General features: G+C 33.1%; 1 protein-coding gene across 1 annotated transcript; it reads right to left on the bottom strand.

Annotated features, from left to right (window-relative positions):
- Window positions 1-8,249: 8,249 nt before the first annotated feature.
- Window positions 8,250-13,278, bottom strand: LOC145111683 (bark storage protein A-like). Its single transcript, XM_079047942.1, has 5 exons — window positions 12,894-13,278; window positions 12,427-12,494; window positions 12,120-12,275; window positions 8,891-9,148; window positions 8,250-8,807 (listed from the first exon to the last, which is right to left on the bottom strand). Exons 1-5 carry the CDS (start codon window positions 13,114-13,116, stop codon window positions 8,460-8,462), a joined length of 1,053 nt encoding a protein of 350 aa, XP_078904068.1. The 5' UTR covers window positions 13,117-13,278; the 3' UTR covers window positions 8,250-8,459.
- Between the last annotated feature and the right edge of the window lie 7,739 nt (window positions 13,279-21,017).

Genomic DNA, 21,017 nt, shown 5'->3' with positions numbered 1-21,017 from the left:
GTTTCTTTTACATGTTTTTCGTGCTCCCAACTACGTGATATTTAAGTAAAAGAGATTAACTACGTGATATTTAAGTAAAAGAGATTTTTGTGTCCTAAGACCCATATAAAAAATATTAATTAAAGTATTAATTATAAATAATATTATCAAATGTGATAAATATTAATATTCTTTATAATTACTGTATTTTATATTTAGTTATGGTAATATTATATATAATTAATGTTTATCACATTTAATTATGGTAATATTTCTTATAATTAACACTTCAATTAATGCTTTTTATACATGCCTTTAGGACACATATTAAAAAATTCCTAAGTAAAAAAATATTTATTCTTATGGTCGAAAATAGCCTTAAAATGTCAGCCTAATCCACTTTAATCCAAGTAAACTCTTTTGGGATTTATCAAAGTCGAACTTTGTTCCACATGAATGTTCTCCTAATGGATAGTTTGTGTGTTTGGTTCCTAATTGTTTTTTTTTATAACTTGGAAGGTCGTTTTGATTCGATTTTGCTTCATTATTAGTCTCTAACATATCTGGAAAGACTAATTTACCCTTAGTAATGTTTTTTTAACTTTTAATTTTTTTGATTTATTAAAAAACTTGGTAATTAAGTTTGTCGTCCCACTCCATTTATACATTCACCTTCTCCGTCTTATTCCCCGTTAAAACCCTACACGAGACCTTCCACTCCTTTAGGGGTGTAAGTGAGACAAACTAACTCACAAGAAACTCAAGACCGAATCAGATAATACTCGAAATTGGCTCGACTTTAATCGAGCCGAGATCGAGCTTGAGCTACTTGAGTACCTTATTGAGCCGAGCTTGAGTACTAAAATACTCGGCTTGTAAAACTCGCGAGCTTAATCGAGCTCAGTATAATGTACATATATGTCATTTCTTTATAATTATTCATTTATAACGTAAAGCTAAAAAACTAAAAAGAAAAACATAAAATAAATTCTTTCTTCCCCTGGTATTTATATTCTTTATGACCGTCGGTCCATCCCAATCCCAAAAGAAACCCTTAATCCTTTATTCCCTTATCGTCGCCGTAGCTCCACCATCCCTAATCGTCGGCTTCCACTTCACCGAAGGTTGAAGTTGTAGGTCCAGATTTCTTCCTTTTGTTACTGAGACCAATTCTTTTGGTCGTTGACTACAAACATAAAGAAAATTCTTTTGCTCTTTTTTTGGTTGTTTCTTTTTTGATTTTGATGTTGTTGTTGTTTTTTTTAATGTTAAATAGAGGTTAAATAGTTGTTGTTTATTGTTATTTCAACCGATAGACGAGGCTAGGCATATTTGGTGCTGAGTTTGTCTGTTTTTGATGTCTTAAAAGTCATTTTGCATTGAAGAGTGTTTTTTTTCTTGTATTTTGAAAGTATGAAAAAACGATATAGATTTTAAGTGTGATTTTTTTGGTAGTTTGGACATTTTCATGTGGAATGTTTTAATATTTCTTACTAATTTAGCGATTTATTTTTTTAAAAAAAGTTAGTCGAACCGAGCTCGAGACTGTCGAGTATTTCACGAGCTCGAGCACGAGCTTAAAATCAAGGCTCGAGTCGAGTTCGAGCTTCAAGCTCAAGTATTTTAGTCGCGCCGAGATTCGAGCATTGTAGTAGTCAACTCGACTCTCCTTCATTTCTTCCCTGCTGACAACTTTACACCACCACAGTCATCCTGTTGCCGCCACTAGGCGAGGGTCACCGGTAAACCCATCCCCACCCAATGCTCTAATGACATTCACATCTGACATCCTTCTCGCCTTTGTAACCCTCATGCGAATCAACACCACACCCCATTTGATACAAAGATAAGAACAAGTTGGGTTTTACGATTTGAAGCCCAAAAACAGAAATATAATCAAAATCGTCACCCCTAGACGATTCGTCAATTTCTTTGCCTACGATGATTCGAAACTCAAACCACAAATCTAAAGAAATGGAACTTGCAAGAAACACTGTATTTCTTCCCAAAACACCTTGCAATAAAGATTGTCTCTCTTCATGTTTCTAGTTGAGGATGAATCCTGAGATTCAATCATAAAACTGTGTCTGATTTAATCTATATTCCCTATAATTCTCTGCTCTTAATTATGAAATTGTGTCTTGTTCATTTGGCTATGTCTTTTACTCTAGGGGCGTGTTCGGCACGAAGCGTTTGAGAGCTTCTAGCTTCTAGCGTTTGACAAAACGCTCTGTTTTGAATAGAAAGTCTCGTTCGACACTACAAGCTTTTAGCGTTTAGTTTAAACAAAAAGTTACAAATATGCTACATCATGTAGCGTTTAACAAAACGCTACAAGCTACAAGCTACCCGCTACCAGCTAATTTTTCCGAACACGTCCTAGTTCAGATTCAATCGAGTCTATGAAAATTCAAATTCAAAGCTACAAAGTTAGTGGGCACGATTCTTTAGGAAAAGAATATGGCGATTTAGATGGGTTTGATTTCAAAAATCGATTTCCAAACGACCAAAAAAGGAGTTGGATTTTAGAAATCAACTTCGCATGTTTGTGGGCCAATCAGTTATCCGTTGGAGGTTAAAAACACAAACTTCTCAGGCTTGCCGGAGAAGATGAGAGATTTAGTTGAAATTAGAAGCGGGAGTCACATATATGAAACGGAAAGTGAAAATATGAGGATGTGATCACTGCACCTCCTGAACCTAAAGAAGAAAGAGGAATATACACCAGATTTATTAGGTAAGACAATCCGATTACTCCCTAGCGAAAATGGTGAGATGATCCGGTTGTTTAGTGTTCTTGTTCTTGGTGGTTGATATGTGAGAAAATAAGGAAAACAAGCAATAATTGTATAAGGAGGAGGGGTCAATTGTTACCAAACATGAGAAAAGGGATGGGACCCACTAATTTTATCAACATTTATTTAAATTTATTTGATAAAATAATAAAAGGTAAAAAAAATAATAAATGGTAAAATAGTCATTTTAGGCCCGGTAGCGGTTACCAAACATGAGAACATGGATGGAACCACTAATTTTATCAACATTTATTTAAATTTATTTGATAAAATAATAAAAGGTACAATAGTCAATTTTATGCCCCGTAGACTAAGATGCAACAAAAACAAACATTAAGGACTGTCGGATTTAAAAAAAAAAAAACAAATTAGAGACCAAACTCAAAAATTACCCCAAACAATATTGATTATTTATGTAATTTACTCTTAATGTTATTATGTGTGTACTTTTGGCCCAACTATTTTTAAACTCAAAATTTATGATATCAAGATATAAAACTTCAAATTTGGAATATATTTTTCTTACATATCTCCCAGATGTTATCCTTCATTTTCATGATATCATAAATTTGATTAGCCGAAATTCAAGTTCTCATTCAAGAACTTGAGTGTGACAGATGAATCTTCATGTTACATGTTTGATTACTATTGCATTAATAGGAAAGATATTTTGTTTTATGGCATGTGTAGGCAGATCGATTTATTCCGGACATGAAATTCTATTTAGTTTGATCTATTGTATCTCCGTTTAATTCTTTAACATCATATACATAATAATTAACATTGTCTTTGATTAGTGTTCTAACACGGTTGTTTCATGTAAGAAATGCAATCCGAAGGTCTTCTTTTGTAACTTTTAGTACATACATGAAAGGTTAATGCAATTATCTTTTCATAAAATGGCATACTTTTTACTCGTTTGATCCTTGGTCATTTTTTAATATACGTTACTAAACTTGTTAATGAACTATTTTATTTATTATTATTATTTTTTAAAAACCGCAAACTAATCTACTCATAACTACCACGTATGTATCAAGTGAGACTTAAACTCACAACCTCCCAAAATGAGACTTAATTGAACCTTACGGTAAATTTCACTTTTTTTTTATTTGGTTTTCCATGTTACCAAGCTGGTTTGGCACCGTACATGGCAATTTGACTATTTGAGTACTCACTTCAATACTCCACTTTATTTTTTAGTTTTTTGAGCAATATTTTGAAGCTAAACTCATAAACTATCTCAATTTCATTGATTCTTTAAATAATAGTAGACTAATCCAACATAATTTGTTGAGACACGTTCCTCTCATCAATAACTTTTTCTACTAATTTGAGAAGAATATCATGCTTCTCATTATTTTTCTTTAACATACATCTGAATGTTATTTATTAATATTTGACTTTAAAATTTTCAACTTATTTTTAAAGTCAATCATTTTATTCTTGGAAGTCTCATAAATTAATCACACAAACTCTTTTTTAAACAGCTCTTCAAAACCTTCTTCCTAGAATCGAATAATTTGAAAGGAGTAGGGCCAAAATCTATAATCACTTGTTTTAGTAAAAAAGTCTGATGATCAGAAATGACATAATCCAAAGCCATGGAAGACAACTTAGGAAAAAGTTCCAATACCTCTTCTTGAAACAGGAAATCTATCAAGCTTACTAAATGTATCAGATTTTGCTCATCCATGTTAAACCATACCCTCCCATATGAATATATTACAAACTTGCTTCTTCAATAAATGAATTAAAATAATCAGAAGTACTTTGAGAAAAACCGGTACCCAATCGTTCCGCATGAAAACGGACAACATTAAAACCACCAAATAGTATAAAAACACATTCATATGACTCATAAACGACATAAAATAATTCTGTTTCTTACTATGATCATCTTGAGGCGCATAGACATTTAGTATCATATAACACTTCAAGTTCGAGAAAACCCAATTCCCTTCAATAATAACCATATATTCCGCACAAACAATGCTTTGTTTAACAAAAAAAGACGGGCCCCAAATAGACAATATACCCCCGACTGACATCTACTATTACAAGCACACTCAAAATGATAATTGCACCCACAAACTTTTAACATAATGTTCATCATCACCGAGAATAAATTCAAGATTGATTAAATCTCAAACAATATAAAATAGATAAATAAAATAATAATGATAACTAGAAAAGATTCCCGTGCGTTGCACGGGTCAGATATTTTTTAAAAGCAAGTTTCCTACAGTTTACAAAATACATGGTTGCCAATGTGTGGAATAAAATTGGAAGGTATAGATTGTCCTATTATCATGTTCTCAAACTAAAATTTCATCTTTGATCCCGGTGGCGTGCGAGTTGTTCCATTTGGTTCCAGTAACCAAGTTTGTCTTTATCAGTCGTTGTCTATTGACGTTTGTTTCACCTTCAAATAAACAAAACATTTTTACTGAAACAGGATGCAATATCAATTTTATGACGGTCACATTATAAAACAACTATAAGCATAAAAAAATAACCAAATGGAAGGAAACAAATTAAAAAAAAAAGGTAATTACCAAAAAATTGAGCAAATGTTATAATTGATACATTGTTGTAATAGGAGGAAATGAAACAAAAAAGAACAAATGTGTGAAAGTAGGTTGCTATTTGTTAAAGTGAAATATGAGAAGCTAACCTGCATCTATACTGGGAACAAAAATAATGAGGTACATATGGCCTCCTAAATCCTCTGTAGTCCTTGTAAGCATTGAAACATCTCCCACAAAAGTGAAAAGAATTATTAGTTAACAAAAGAAATCCAAGGTTGTCATTGCAGGAAATTTTTAAGTTTAGTGTTTTTAAATCTTAATTATAAGAGCAATTTGATTTAACTTATCGATTTATTATTTATTTTATGCATGATGTTTTTAAGACAATTCATTTTTCTTAAATTATTACCGACTGAAAATTGTAAGTAAGTTGTTGTTATGGGTAAAAAGTAAAGCATAAAGATTAAACATATTGCTATTTCTTGCAACATAAAAAAATCAACAATACCTGTAGGAGTCACCTCCTTAGCAATGTAAATAAACTTCCAACTGGGTGGTTGCCGACTCTTTCCTCTCTCATCGTCTTTTCTTATACTATTTGAAGCTTCAAAATCTGAAATCAAACTAAAATCTATGAGATTATGACTTGTCAACAATGCTTTAGTTGTGATTTTGCAGCAAACATGTTTGGGGATGTGCATTTTGAAAGTGATTCTTTCAAGTTGAAGAAAGCAAATCAAATAATTAGTCTATTGAACCTATAAATCGTTATATGTATTACATTTATCTCAATCATTAGTTTTCTTACATTAACTTTTCATCTCCTTTTATAAATCTGATTATCATGACCCTAAAAATGGCATAGAGTATAATCATTATTATTTTTACCAAAACACGAACATAACTTTACTATAACCTCACAATAATCACTTTAGTATCTTTGATTGTAAGACAAACTTAGTAAGTAGATATTGATCAAATGCAATTCACTTTCCAATATATTTATCATGTACCTCAAGGGCAGTTCCAGTCACATCAGTTGCTACAAAAAGTATAACATTTAGTCTAAGAAAGGTATTAAGTACCAAATTGCCCTTTTACCTGTATTCAGAATTACAATCAAAGTAAAAGAAAAAAGACAACCATGAGAGACGATAAAAATACTAAGAATTTGCAACTGAAAACAACCAAGAAGCAGAAAGTTCACTTGCCTAACTAAAGCAACTATCAAATATTGTTGATGTTGTGTATAATGAGTTGTAATTTCTAAAACACTTTACAATAACATAAATGGGAAAATGACAAAAACCTTTGAGTAGAGAAGGCGAGATGGAGAATCTGGAAATAAACTTTACATTTTCTGGTTCTCATTTCCTACAAGTTAAAGACAAAAAACTTTCTTGAACCCAATTTCATTGTAAGCCATCAGTATCATATAACAGATTAACAGGTGTTGACAAATGGTCTATGGTCAGCATGACGTTGTTTCATATAAAACCCATGAAAATTGTATAAAGCAAAGATCGTTCAAAGAATTACAATCACATAATATTTAACATAAATTATATAATATACCTACCTTTTCCGATTTGCTTGTGGCCAAAGGGTCTTGCGAATTGGCAGTTTTATCAGACCACTAAATAAAAATAAACAACTGAGATTCGTCGATTTCTTTATGCAAATCAATCGAGAGATGAAGAGAGATGTTGGCCAGAGCAGCGGTGATAGCGGTGTATATCGTCATCGAGTTCCCGACTTCACCGAAAACGATCGGACGAACCCGGAGAAACGTTTGACGGTTGTTCGATCGGACGGATCACGGTGAGGTACTGTTCATAAGAATCTTGTGATTTCACCGAAGAAAGATGGATCAGATGGGATGGTGGAAAAGTGAAGAAGAAAGAATTTGACATACCTAAATAATAAAAAAAAGGAATGGATTCAATCACTAACCTTCGTTCATACCTCTTCTCTTTGGGTGGGTCTACAAAGAAACGTACCCCTTCGCTGCTCCAAATCCGACCTGAAATAATGAAATTAGGGTACCGATGACGGTAAGGTGCGACGGTGGTGGACCGATATGTTTTGTAACGATGAATTCAAAGAAGATATCAAAAGCAGATGGTGGAAGATCTTGTGCAGTTCCATTCGAAAGATGAGGCTGCGCTGCGACCGACCATGGAGAAGACGAATCCGACGTTTTTGGGATGTAAAAGAAAACGGAAGCGGTGGGAAAGCTCTATCTAGATGCAATGGCGGTGGAGGAACATAGAGGGCAGAGAAGGACTGAAGATGAGTAATGTTGAAGTGGTGGATCATCAGCACTAAACCTCTAGAAACGTCTGAGAGGTGAAGAATCGGGAAGTAAAAAGCGGTCGGATGTTAGGGGAGCGAGGGACGAAACTGTAAATCACCTAAAAACTGTGACAAACGTATGTTTATAGTTCAGGGACCATTTATGCCAACATCTTAGGAACTTTAAAGTAATGGAATGGAACACAAACAAAATGACATCAATAAATTAAAGAAGTGACACACAACCAATTATAGAGGGACCGGATATGTAAATCGAGGGACAAACTATGTCAATTTAACTGTTCCTTTTCTCCACAAATTTAATATATATATATATATATATATATATATATATATATATATATATAATATAATATAATATAATATAATAGTAATTTGGAAATTCAATAAATACATTTTAAATAATAATAAAAAAACTAGTAAAATTTATGTGGACACTATGTTAGCACCATGTCGACCGATTGCCTTTGACGAAAATGTCATTTGGTATGCTATGTAGGCATGTTAACTGGATTACCTTTCAATTTCAATAAAATTGTATTTTTGATAAAAGTAAATTACAATTTTATTGAGTTAAAGTGTACGAAAATAAACAATTTGGTATAACTGCATACAAGTGTGACAAATTATAGCTAAATTGTGATATTAACCCATTCATGAACATTATAACTTGTTCTCTCTTCGTACAATGTGTTTATATAAGTTGTATGCCTATAATGAACGATAAATACACATTTATACATGACACCTAAAGTCCAACTTTATGAAGAATCAAAAAAATTACTACTATAGAAGATATCCAAATGATCGATTTTATGTATTTTACAGAGAATTCACTTTAGACTTTAGAGGGCAATAATGTTACAAATTTAACCAATGCAACAACGGCATTTTGAGCTGCCAAAGGGGCAAAATTGGAAGCTTCATTAGAAATTGCAGACCCCCCACCAGCTAAATCAGAAAGAGCTCTAATTGCAATAAATGGGATTTTTTGTTGATAGCAAATTAGCGCAACTGCAGCACTTTCCATATCTATTGGGGTCACATTGAATTTGCTATTTAGAAAGTTTCTATAAGCCCCATTATCTACGAATATATTTGCACTTACACCCCTCTGAACTCTTGCCACTTTAGGTTCCCTAGGTAAACAAATCGTACCATTTATACATCTCTCCAAGTTAATGCCCTGCATAATCACATAATACAATTTAGTCCCCTTTATTTTCTTTGTTGAAATAAATATTGGTTTATGAAAGGAAATATTTGTACCTCGAGTTGTTTGGAAAGTGTGTAGTAGTTGTTGTCAACAGGGACCCAAAATGCATGTTGTCTAATTTCAGGGGTTGTGTTGATGGGGAATACTTCTTCTGGCTGATACCAGACATTATTTAAAAGATTGTCTTTGACCTCGTTTTGTTGTGTAGTGGTGTCGTTATTGTAATCAGAAAACTTTAGGTAGCCAATGCTTCTTGTATAGTCGCCATTGGATTCCAGGGGTAACTCGCTTTGAGGCCCTTCTCCATATCTCTGGATTGACAAAACATTATTTTATGTAAATTAATATGTTGCTAAGTGATTCAATACTTTTAACCATTGTTTTGTTTGAATCTCTTCTCGGTCTTTAGAACTTATACAACGTAACATTTGCTACGCGTGATAATTGTTTTAATATATTCTTTTAATCATTTAGTGTAATCTATATAATTTGTGTCTAATTTAAAAGAGAAGCAAGTCGTTTGGAAAAATGCGTATAAGATATAAAGTTCACATCTTGCTCCTGTTTGAAAAATCGCGTATAAGATGTAACATTTGGTTTAATCGGTTTCGGTTTATTCGTTTGGTTAACCAGTTAAACCAAATACAATTTTACATGTAAAAATAAATTTTAAACTAAAAGAAAAAAAAAACATTTACTAAACTATTATCAAATCAAATAAAGAAAATACAATAATACTGTATATAACATATTAGGGAAAATTACACAAATGGTCCTTATAGTTTGAGGTAATCTACAAGGTTGGTCCATAACCTTGATTTTTAACTTGGACGGTCCCTATTGTTTGGTTTTATTGCGTATTTGGTCCCTACCACTCTTAAAAAGTCTGTTTAGTCTTTACTGCTATTTTTATATTTAATTTAGTTTTAATAATTATTTCTTTTTCTTTTTCTTCTTCTTCTTCTTATTATTATTATTATTATTATTATTATTATTATAACATAATTAGATAAACGGGTCTACCTTCTCCTCCAACCTAACCTACCCCTACCTACTCCCCTTCCTGTTCTACCCTTATTCTTCCGGTAATCCTCCACCCAACCACCACCAACCCATTTGTCTTCTCCGAAAAACCACCAGCACCCCTTTATCTAAAGTGAATCGCAAGAAAATCAAAGCAAGAACGAGTTCTTAAGCAAATCACTATTGGATCTGAATCAAATCGAAAAATCAGAAAATCATACCACCACCAAAACTTAAGCAAACCATAACAAAACCAGATCGCATGAGAGAGTGGAGGAAGCCGGATAAACCAGAAGCCGTTCGAAACCCCCCATAAATTGAAGGCCCACATCACATCATCATATCCGAAGAAATCAGATCAAGAAAACCTTCATACAAAACGTTGTCTGGATAGAGAAGAAAAAGGTGCTTCGTTGGCAATCAGGAGTTCAACACACACCTACAATCGATTTCAGATCTCTTTCCTACTATAAATGAAGTCATGGTCGCCGACCAGGTGGTGGGTAAGAAAGCGGTGGCTATGCCTATCAGAATACCTTCCCCCTATTTTTCTTCTTTCTCTCGTCGGTTACCACTGGACCATCGACTTGAAGCATCAAATTTTATGCAATCGATCTTTATGATGTTTTTGATTTGGGATAACGATGGTTTTGGTTTTCCAAAATCAATTCATTTTCCGGTGTGATCCAGTTTCCGTCGAAGAAATGGTCGAGTGGGGGTAGAATAGGACGGTGCTGATGGTAGATAGGAGTAAGAAAGGGTGGAATGGGAAGGTAGAAGGTTTCCAACGAGTATCAGAGGTTTTTGGCGGATCAATCGATTTCATCAACTTTTAGATCTTCCTCCATCGATCTCTTGATGGTCGATTTATGTTTTTTTTTCAATTCATGGAATGTGTTTGGGTTTGGTGGAGGTCTGTTAGAGAAGATGTTATATTGATTTTGGCTTGGTATATGTTGGTGATTAGCGGGAGAAGACGGAGTTGTGGGTTGTTTACCGAAGAAAAGATGGTGAGGGGTGGTGTGTAGTAATGGGGTGGTGGGACCCATCCGATTTAAATATTTAATTAATACCCTTTCCACGCTTGATTAATACTTTTTAATTAACTGATACTTTAAAAAATGTAAAAGACATCAGTAAAGGTAAATCAGTCTTTTTAAAACAGATAGGAACTAAGCGTGGAACAAAAATATAAAATAGGGACGGTCCGAGTTATAAAAAATTGTTAGGGACCAAAGACGCATATTACCCTAAACCATATGGACCATCCGTGTAATTTACCCAACATAATATATTCAATCTTTCATGATGTTTGTCTTATAGAGTGGATGCAGACACATAAATTGTAGAGATAGGTTAAGATAATTTTAGTTATATATGACGATGAGAGAAATGACTAAAGGTTGATTAGCATTTGGTTATTTTTTTTTTGCTTTTTAATACAAAATTTAAAACAATTATAAATTTATAATGGTTAATAACAAAATAAGTTATAAAAATCTTAATATAACATATATATATATATATATATATATATATATATATATATATATATATATATATATATATAGTTTATTCAGTTTTTTCGGTTTAACCAAAAAAATTAAAATTTAATCAAAACCAAAACAAATAAGGTATCCTTATCCGGTTAATCAAACCAAATAACACGAACCAAATAAATGAAACATCATTTTGTTCGGTTTAATTATTCGGTTTTGGTTTTTTATCATATCGGCAAAATTGGCCACCATATTCAAGATCGCCTCTCCAATTTTTTTTTTTTTTTTTTTACAAACTCGGGCCAAATTTTAACACTTTTTTCAAATTTGATAAAAAAAAATTACAAAATCTTCCCAATTTTTTTAATTTTCTTTTTTATGTTTTTTGGATTTACCTTTTTAGAAAAGTGTTTATTTATCTTTAAAACTTAGAAAAGTATTTTTTTTATAACTCCTAAACTGTTCTTTAGAAAATACTTTGTACAACGTTTTTTTTACAACATTATTTTCATACATAACTAGTTGTTTTGTAAATTTAATTTTCTTACATATAACTATTATACATGTTTTTAGCATATGATTTAATATTTTTAACATTTTTCATTATACTTAATTCAAGTTGTTTAATTTGATTTTCAATCAAAACATTTATTATGTAATACTAGATATAAATTCAAATATTTTTGAGGTCGTCTTATTTTTATTTACATAATTATATAACTTTGTTTCACTAAATATGTAACCATATTTTCGTTCTTACCTGCCATACCCATAGGCCAGTATGAGCCCAAAACTCGGGGATGGCCACATCTCCGATTTCAAGTTCAGTATTTGCATTTCCCGCAATACCAAAGTGTAAGACTCCTTTCACGTTAAATAGACTTAACAATAATTGTGTAGTAATCCCTGCGTTCAGCTACACAACCAAATAATTGAGACATCAATACGTACATGTTAAATAGAAATTAAGAAAAAGAAAAGCAAAACAAAAACAGTATATACAGGAGCAATTAATGCAGTCGAACGAACCAATTCTTTTAAAATATTTGTTACATATTGTCACATACCATGGCTAATCCAGTCATGACAATGATGACCCTTTGATTTTCTAGAGTTCCTATACGAAACCTTCTTCCTGTTAAAAATTAAAAAAGTAAAAAACCCGTTAGGTTACAAGTTACATATTCACATATTGTGATATAACTAATATTTATATAGGGTGTTTGGATGTGCATGTAAACCGATTAGTACGAATTTGAAGTTGTAATTAATAAGTAATTCTGAGTGTTTCGATAACATATTGTGATTCTAAGTATTTAAGCACAAAATATCATATTTGGATAAACAAATAAGAAATTGTTATAAGAAAACTGATTCCTAAGATCAATGCATGTTTCATGTGTATCTCTTGCTAATTGAACTATCCAATTATTTGATTCTTAATCATTTTCAAAGCGTACCACCAAAATTGCCCCATGTCTATACATATATACATATACACACATACATATATAACATAATCGTATCAACTTACCTGAAATATCAATATAAGGACGTTTTTTATTTGCTATGAAGCTCGATGATTGCAAAAGTGGATTCATTTCGAAGCTATTGGGCACGACAATACCATATGAACCAACCTTGTTTACCTTATCAATCTCTTTCAATAAACTCTTGGGAACCATACATTCAACTCTATTTACCGAGAAACATAACCCTACTACAAACCATCCAAACGTCTTAAAGAAAGCCATCATCTTTCTTTGTGTGTATGTGTGTGTGTGTGTGTGTGTGTTTTCAGCGTGCTTTTACTGTGTGCTTGGGTGTTAAGGACTTAAGATTTTTCATGAGGTATTCTTATAGAATTAAGTGGATGATATGGAAAGAGTGAAAGTCGGAAAAGTTGGGAAGTCCGTCAACTATGCAGTTCCTGGTTGGCGGATTGAGTGTACAAGTGGTGGATGCTTTGTTTGGCAGATACGGTTTACAAGTCAGGTCTTGTAAAATTACTTATATTTTTATCATAGAATTATATAACACACGACAGATTTTGTAATTTTTATGACAAATCAAAGGTCATTTGTGTATATTAGTCAATAATATATGATAAAAATATATTTTTTTAAAGAATATTCAGCATGTATTTTTTTTGAATGAAGAATATTAAAAACTATACAAAATTACTATCCCAGGTCCATTTGAGGAATTTTGAACGAGGATAGTCCTTGAGAATTTAAAATGTTGCACGAATGGTCGTTATGACTAACACACTTAAAAGTAAATGTCAAATTTTAGTAAAATGACTAATATATCATTCCTGTTTTTTTTCTTAATTAAAATAAAAAAAAAGATAAATAGTCATCTCTCTCTCCCACACACACCCCTTCTTATTTTTTTTCCTTGCTTCTCCATACCCATCACCAACAGCGCCTCCTACCTACGACCACTTTCCGTTCTAACCCCATCCACCGATTCCTATTACAATGTCAACAATCGTCTCCACACGCTAATCTCATCATCCATCTACCAAATCATATTTACAGGATCTGTAATACCCTCAAAATGGGACTATGAGATTTCCCTTTTTAATGAAAATAAATATTTTGAGAAAAAAATTAATAATTAATCTAATTAAAATTAGTAAACCAAAATGTGGAAATAAATAAGATAAATTATTAGAAGGAAGCCTAAAGTGATCAAAGTGTTTAGAAGATGAGGGGCTCTTTTTGCCAAAACCCTGATTCGATCTATCATCGCCTAATTTTTGGGATCATTTTGGTAATAAACTTATATTTAATGCTTTAAGTTATAATTTCTAAGCTAAATATGTCAAAATATGACATTTGGGAAACATTTAAGTTTGAGGGGTTAAAGTAGACAAATTCGTCAAACTAGGGGGTTAGATTTGAAGGTATTTAGAACCTACTTTCTAGAAAGTTAATAAATTATGGACAAAAGTCTTAGTAATGAAACTTTGTTTAATTTACTACTCAAATGATGTCTATTTGAGAGAATACAAAACTAAAAGGTCTAATGTGCAAATAAATGTATCAGTTAAACTAGTTAAGGGTTTTCTCACATTGAGAGAAAGAGGTTGAGAATTGAGAGGGAGGAAGATTCCATGAATGCTGATTTAGACTGAAGTAATCGTAGGAAGAATTAGGGTTTGAAGATAGGAGTCCATCATAAAACCTGAAAGGTAGAAATTCTCCCTTTATTTGCTAGAACTCGACCTAGGATTTTGATTTAGATCCAAGTATGAAAAGTAGATCTTCATATGTAGCTAATGGTTGAATCTAGTGAGATTCCTATAATAAAAACTCCTAAACTCCATGGAATCTAACCATAATTGATTATTATGGAGTTTGGTAGGTATTTAGGGAACTGGAAGCTTTATCCATGGTGAAATCTTAAGTATTTTAATTGAATGATTATCATGATTGAGTTAACATTGTTTCAATGATTTTTAAAAGAAATATCAAGTTAGATATTCATAAATCACCATGAGATTAATTATTTGCACACAAATTAATTATAAGCTTGTTTTAGGGCTTCAATGGCAAATAATGAGATTATTAAATTCCAATGTTTTGATTAAAATTAGTTGAAATCATGATATGTCGAAGAATTAGATCATGTAGATGGTTTGTTTGGTTTAGGAATGGGTTGATGTAAATGATTCTGAAAGATAATTTGCAACGTTTGATCCAGGTATTATCTATTTCTCAATATTTTAGGGTTTTAGGATGGAACTCGACTAGTTGGGGAGCTCCAACTCGTCGTGTAGAGATTTATTTGGACGCTGGTTTAAGGTCTCAACTCGACGAATTGGGGAGCCCCAACTCGACGAGTAGACGCTGGAAAGGAAAACCATAATTTTCAGGGTTTGCACCCTATCTAAAGGCCTTAAGCCTCATTGTTAGCCTCCCTTATCGCCCCCTTTGTCCAGAGAAACCCTAGTTCGTGCTTTTCCTACCTTTTTGAGCGTGTGAGAGCTTAAGGAGTGCCTTTTTGGTGTTTATGTGAAGAAGCTTAAAGTGGTTGGTGCATAGCTGAAGGGAGAAGTTGTAGATCCGGTGTTTACTCTGTTGTGGCAGCCATTTTAAGGTATAAAGTTGATACCTTGGCCTTTTATTGCTTAGATCTTCTCCTATGAAAGTATATGGTCATTTTTAGCATATCTTGGGGTCATTCTTGTATTTGAGCATGTCATGAAGCTATGACTTCAGATCTGGACATCTCATGGCCTATTTTGACTTAAAGTTGCCATCTTTATCTAGTCTTGACCCTCCTTCATGCCCAAAATCCCTTAATATGCTAGGATTGAGTGTTTTAGCCCCTTAAGACCATGCATGGACGTAAAGTCAACAACTTTACGTGGTATCTCAGCCCTAGAGGATCAGATCCATGGTTTGGAGCGTTGGACTCGCTTAGAAAGTGGCTGAATGAGTTAAGACTGGGCAAACTCGACGAGTTTCCTTTTTAACTCAGCGAGTTGGCCCGGGGTTTTCCCGATCTTCTGGACACTGTTCGAACTCGATGAGTTGCTGTAATAACTCAAGGAGTTGACTAGAGTTTTTCCCGGTTTTGATGAGAACTGAAGGAACTCGAAGAGTCAGCAAGTGCACTCGACGAGTTGGGTCAACATGGACTGTTGACTTTGAATTGGACCAGGGTTGACCAAGTTTGACTTTAAGGGTATTTTTGTTAATTCGGGGTTTTGTTGAAGTTAGTTGCAGGGTGGTTGTAGGCGGTTGAGTTCGGAGTTGTGAGTTGGGATTTGATTTTTACCGATTCAACATTTCTTGAGAGGTGAGTCTCCTCACCATACCAATGGGTCGAAGGCACCAAGGCCGGCCCATTATGTGATATATGGATTGTTAGTGGATTATGTGTTATGTTGGTATGGCATTTTCATAGAAGACCCCGAGGGGTTCCCGTGGCAGTAGATTAAGACCATGTGGGGGTTCCCATGACATTTGGTGTAAGACCTTGGAGGGTTTCCATGGCATCCTAGTATGTTTGTATGTTTAGCACACATGATATTTCCTTGGTTAGCTAAGACCATATGGGGGTTCCTATGTCAGTTAGTGAAGACATTGTGGGGGTTCCCATGGCAGGTAGTTAAGATCATGTCGGGGTTCCCATGGCAGTGGGTTAAGACCACGTGGGGGTTCCAGTGGCACCCGATGTAAGACCTTGGAGGGTTTCCATGACATCCTTATATGTTTGTATGCATGGCTTATGTGGTATATGTAGTTGATATAGCTAATATGGTTTATGTGATTATGTGGATTGTGTGGGGTATGCTCTCTGATTTTATGAATAATTTATCTGATGTTATGGATTTTGAAAACAAATGTGGTTGGAATTTTATATCTTATGAAAATGTTTTGGTTATTTAAAATGAAAAATTTTATTGGAAATTTGGGTTGTTACATAATTGAAAACTAATTTTGTAAAAACAAGTTTTTAGTTACATCAACTCTAGATTCATCCATTCCAATCCATGAACCCAAAGGAATTGAGCACTCCAATTCTTATTAGGATTCTTATAGGTTTACTAAGAAATTATTAAGTTATTAAAATGATTAGTGGTGGGGTTGGAAAACATTACGAACATATGGAGCAAAGTTGATGTTGATCATGTCTACATGAGCTTCCATATAGCTCTTATGATGTCCAAAATATCATTTGATCCATGGTTATTACCCAACCTATTGGCCATTAAGAGGAAGTGTACTTTATGAATTAAATAAAAGAGAGGTTGTCTCATACTTTATCTTAAATATGTATTATTTTCATAAAATAATAATTTGTTTGTTTGAATTTGTTTTTCTTTTATTATAATAAATTCTTTTTATGTAGGTATCTACAAGAGAGAAAGATAGATAGATAGAGAAAGAAAGAAAGAGAGAGACCGAAATTGAAGGGTAATAAAACCAAAGTCCAACAATCCAAAACAAAAGAGGATGATATCAAGTATAATGTTTATGTGTAACTCTATGTTTTTAAGGTAAACTAGTTTCAACTTACTATTAAAATTAATAATAATGGTGCCACCATTTGTCATCATATGAATTTATACATTTAGCATGAGAGAGGTTTCCTAAAATATCTTCATAGTTTGCAAGTCATACTAAATATTTAATATCAACCGTCCTACGATGGCAATAACATATCAAATTTAACTAGGAGACATGTGGTTCCTTCTTAGTTCCATACGACGTACTTTCCATTTTGAGTTTAATTATAAGTTAATATTTTATATAAAATCAATTAACTATTATTGTATTCACTTATTAAGATGTTACCAAGCATCCACGACAATATCTTACCTCAAATAAAGTCAGATTGTCTATTTCATGATGTATAGAAAGCTCCAATTTTGAATGATGTTAATATGATGGAGGAATAAGGAATGATAAAGAAGAAGGATCAAACATACACCCTATCGAGACCATATATATGCATAATAATATGTTTTTACCACCCACTTGTATTAAGGATTGTGTCAAAACGTTTAAGATACATGGCAAAGGGTTACAGAACATGATGTTGGATGAAATTATACGAATAACCAAATAAATGGTCGAGGGCTTTGTAAAAGTTAGATATGAACTAAGAAATATGAAGGATACGAGCAAAACTAAGGCTGGTGTCACTACTAATGCATCATGGGTGTAAATTTACGACCAAATGTTGATGATGGTGAGGACTTTGTGGCTCTGCTTTGTGTGGATGACAATACACTTTTTGAGGAGGAAGAAAATTTCGACCGAATGCTATGTTTAGTGAAAAAGTCTTACTTATATTTTTAATAAGGTGTTGTAATATATTTGTCTGTTTCCATGAATATTGGGCCACCATGGGAAGAAGAGCGGAAAGAATCATAAGGAAATTCAAATATTGATCAGGTTAAGGATGATAATGTTGATAAGGTTGTTGATACAAACAAGGTAGTTATCACAATTATTTATGTTTTTGTTTATTATACCATTTAATACCATTTAATATATTAGTAAAGTGGCATGAAAGTTGGGCTTAATAAGACATACGATACGAAAAAAAACATATACCAAGAAACAAACATATGCAAAGGTTGAAGGTTGTAGAGGCAATAAAGAAGGAGATCGTGAAACTGATGATGGGTTTTATAGGTTGCATTAAACATATTTGCAACCTATGGATCTATGTTTTTACACATTATAGCAACATACTAATGAAACTACTATAAACCCTAGGTGAGTTTGAAAATCAAAGAATGGAATACATACCTTTTTTTATAATCGTATAAAAAACTTTAGAATCCTCAGATCCTCTTCAGAAAACTAACACCAAAATTATGGGTGCCTCTAATGTGTAATGCCCGCATTTCCCGCTAGGCAATTAATAAGATGATATAATAGTTAGGGTTAACAGTCGTAAACTATTCAATATAATAAAGGAAAATTTTGTGAATATTATATGTTCCATGCATAGTTATTTGTAGTATACGTGCTTATAGCAATATAATAAGATAAGAGTAAAATACACGTCTAAATAGAATAATAATTAGGATAAATATCCTTAACAAAAGTTGAACTAATCGTCACAAGGATTCCGGAGATATAAAGAACGCTTAAATCTAACTTATAACGAAGGAGTTATGTTCCGTTGAAGTTTCGCGTTCGACCTAATACATAGTAGTCATTAAACTGAGAGCGTACATATAAAGAACGTCAAAATCTGACTTCATTAGAGGAAGTTATGATTTTTCTAAGATTCAGCATAACGAGAGCGTACATATAAAGCTCAGAAAATCAAATTTTAGATCGATCGGTTTTTCGCCAAAATAATCTAAACGAGAGTTGAAGATCTTGTTGATAGGAGTTCAACGATATAAAGATAGTTGAAAACGGACATCGGATGACAAAGTTATGCATTTTATACTGGCTTTAACAGTCTAAACTTGTGCGTAATAAATAAAGTCAAAACTAACTGACGAAGTCTAAACGAAAGTTGTAGATCTCATTGATAGCTATGTATGTATATAAAGTACGTCTAAAATAGAGTCTGTATGAAGAAATTATGCAATTTTGAAAATATGAAATTCATCACGCGCATGTACGTGGCACACATACCTTCTAGAAGGGGGTGACGTGGCTCTAGCTAAAATCGGACATGTGTTAGCTGCAGAGAGAGCCGACCAGGCCAGTGTACGATGCACATCTTTTCTAGGCGCGACGTGCAATATTCCCTTCGACCCTATAAATAGATAGTCACTCATGATCATTCCTCACACCCTCCATACAATCCTCTCTCGATTTCTTCCGGTTCTAACCCCAAAAACTCCTTAGAATTAGTATCCCATCGAAGCCCTGTGATCCCTAAGTGTCCGACTAGTAGTAGCCATCGAGTAGGAACTCAGCCAGTGCAATTTCCAGACTTTTGTCTAAGGAATCTTTGTAAGTTAAATTACACTCTATTCTATTTTAATGTAATTTATATTTAGATTCATAGTCGTTTTTACGAATCTATAAATAAGATTTTTTAGTTGTTCTAATGTCATATTACTAATTGATCTACTTATGGGGATGATGTCGTGGCTGGATTTAGTGAGGTGTTTAAAGTGAGATTTCCAAACAGTATACTCTGTACCAAATGGACCCTACCTCCGATATGATTCTACATGGTTGTTTCTTATCAACTATAGATCACTAGACATTGGGATTGTTGAGAAATCTAGACTATTAATTAGTTATAAAAGATAATAAACTAAGACCTAGAGATAGTTGAACCTAGGAAAAGCCAAGTGCTGAAGCGAAGCGCTGTCTAACTTTCTAGTCATCCAATTAACAAGTGGGTGGATAATTACTTTCATCTTACATATAGATATAAATTATCTAAGATAAATACATGCTATATGTGTCTATTCTATGTGTTCTTGATATCTATGCTAGATGAACGATATATATATATATATATATATATATATATATATATATATATATATATATATATATATATATATATATATAGAGAGAGAGAGAGAGCTAGGTTCAAATGTTTTTAGCAAGTATTGTGTGCCTAAATGCACCAATGAGAATTCAAGAAATAATAAATCATTAAAGAGTATTTTAGACATTTTGTACTTTTAATTAAGGAAATCATTTAATTTAAATCTTGCAATTAAGGAAATAAAGTAATATATTTGACCTAGTCATTTGTGTTCTCGTTTATAGGCGTGCATATTGTTCCGTTCCAACCCTAGAACATCTCTTTCTTTTTTGCGGCCTTCTTTAGCAACCAGCGAGAATGTTTGATTAGAGATAACTTGAACACGAATCTTCCAGATTTTCGTTTCAGTCAGCCTTCATCTTCTAGATTTTCGTTTCAGTTTGAACATCGATGGATGTTTGATTAGAGATAGCTTCAACACGAATCTTGAAGAGGAAGGGGTTCGGTTGTGTGCTCTCGTTAGGGCTTCTTTCCACCGTGTTTCATGAGACGACATCACATTTGCCGCCTATTAGCGCGGTGGAGTCCTCCCACTTCGGTAACATCACCTGCCCGGCTTTCACTTCCGCCGGACCTTCTGCTACCTGGAGCTGTATGAGATGCTTAAAGGGTTCTGATTGCGGATTCTGTGCTTCACAAACTGATAAGGTAAAAACCA

The sequence above is a fragment of the Lactuca virosa genome, chromosome 5 (assembly GCF_052849685.1).
Source record: "Lactuca virosa cultivar CGN04683 chromosome 5, Lactuca_virosa_CGN04683_v6, whole genome shotgun sequence".
Classification (NCBI taxonomy): domain Eukaryota; kingdom Viridiplantae; phylum Streptophyta; class Magnoliopsida; order Asterales; family Asteraceae; genus Lactuca; species Lactuca virosa.
This window is presented reverse-complemented; position numbering and strand designations above follow the sequence as displayed.

Coding starts and splice junctions, on each gene's coding strand:
- LOC145111683 (XM_079047942.1), bottom strand. CDS start 13,116: ATGATGGCTTTCTTTAAGACGTTTGGATGGTTTGTAGTAGGGTTATGT. Junction 12,276..12,426: donor TCATGACTGGATTAGCCATG/GTATGTGACAAT, acceptor TTGGTTGTGTAG/CTGAACGCAGGGATTACTAC. Junction 8,808..8,890: donor CACTTTCCAAACAACTCGAG/GTACAAATATTT, acceptor GTGATTATGCAG/GGCATTAACTTGGAGAGATG.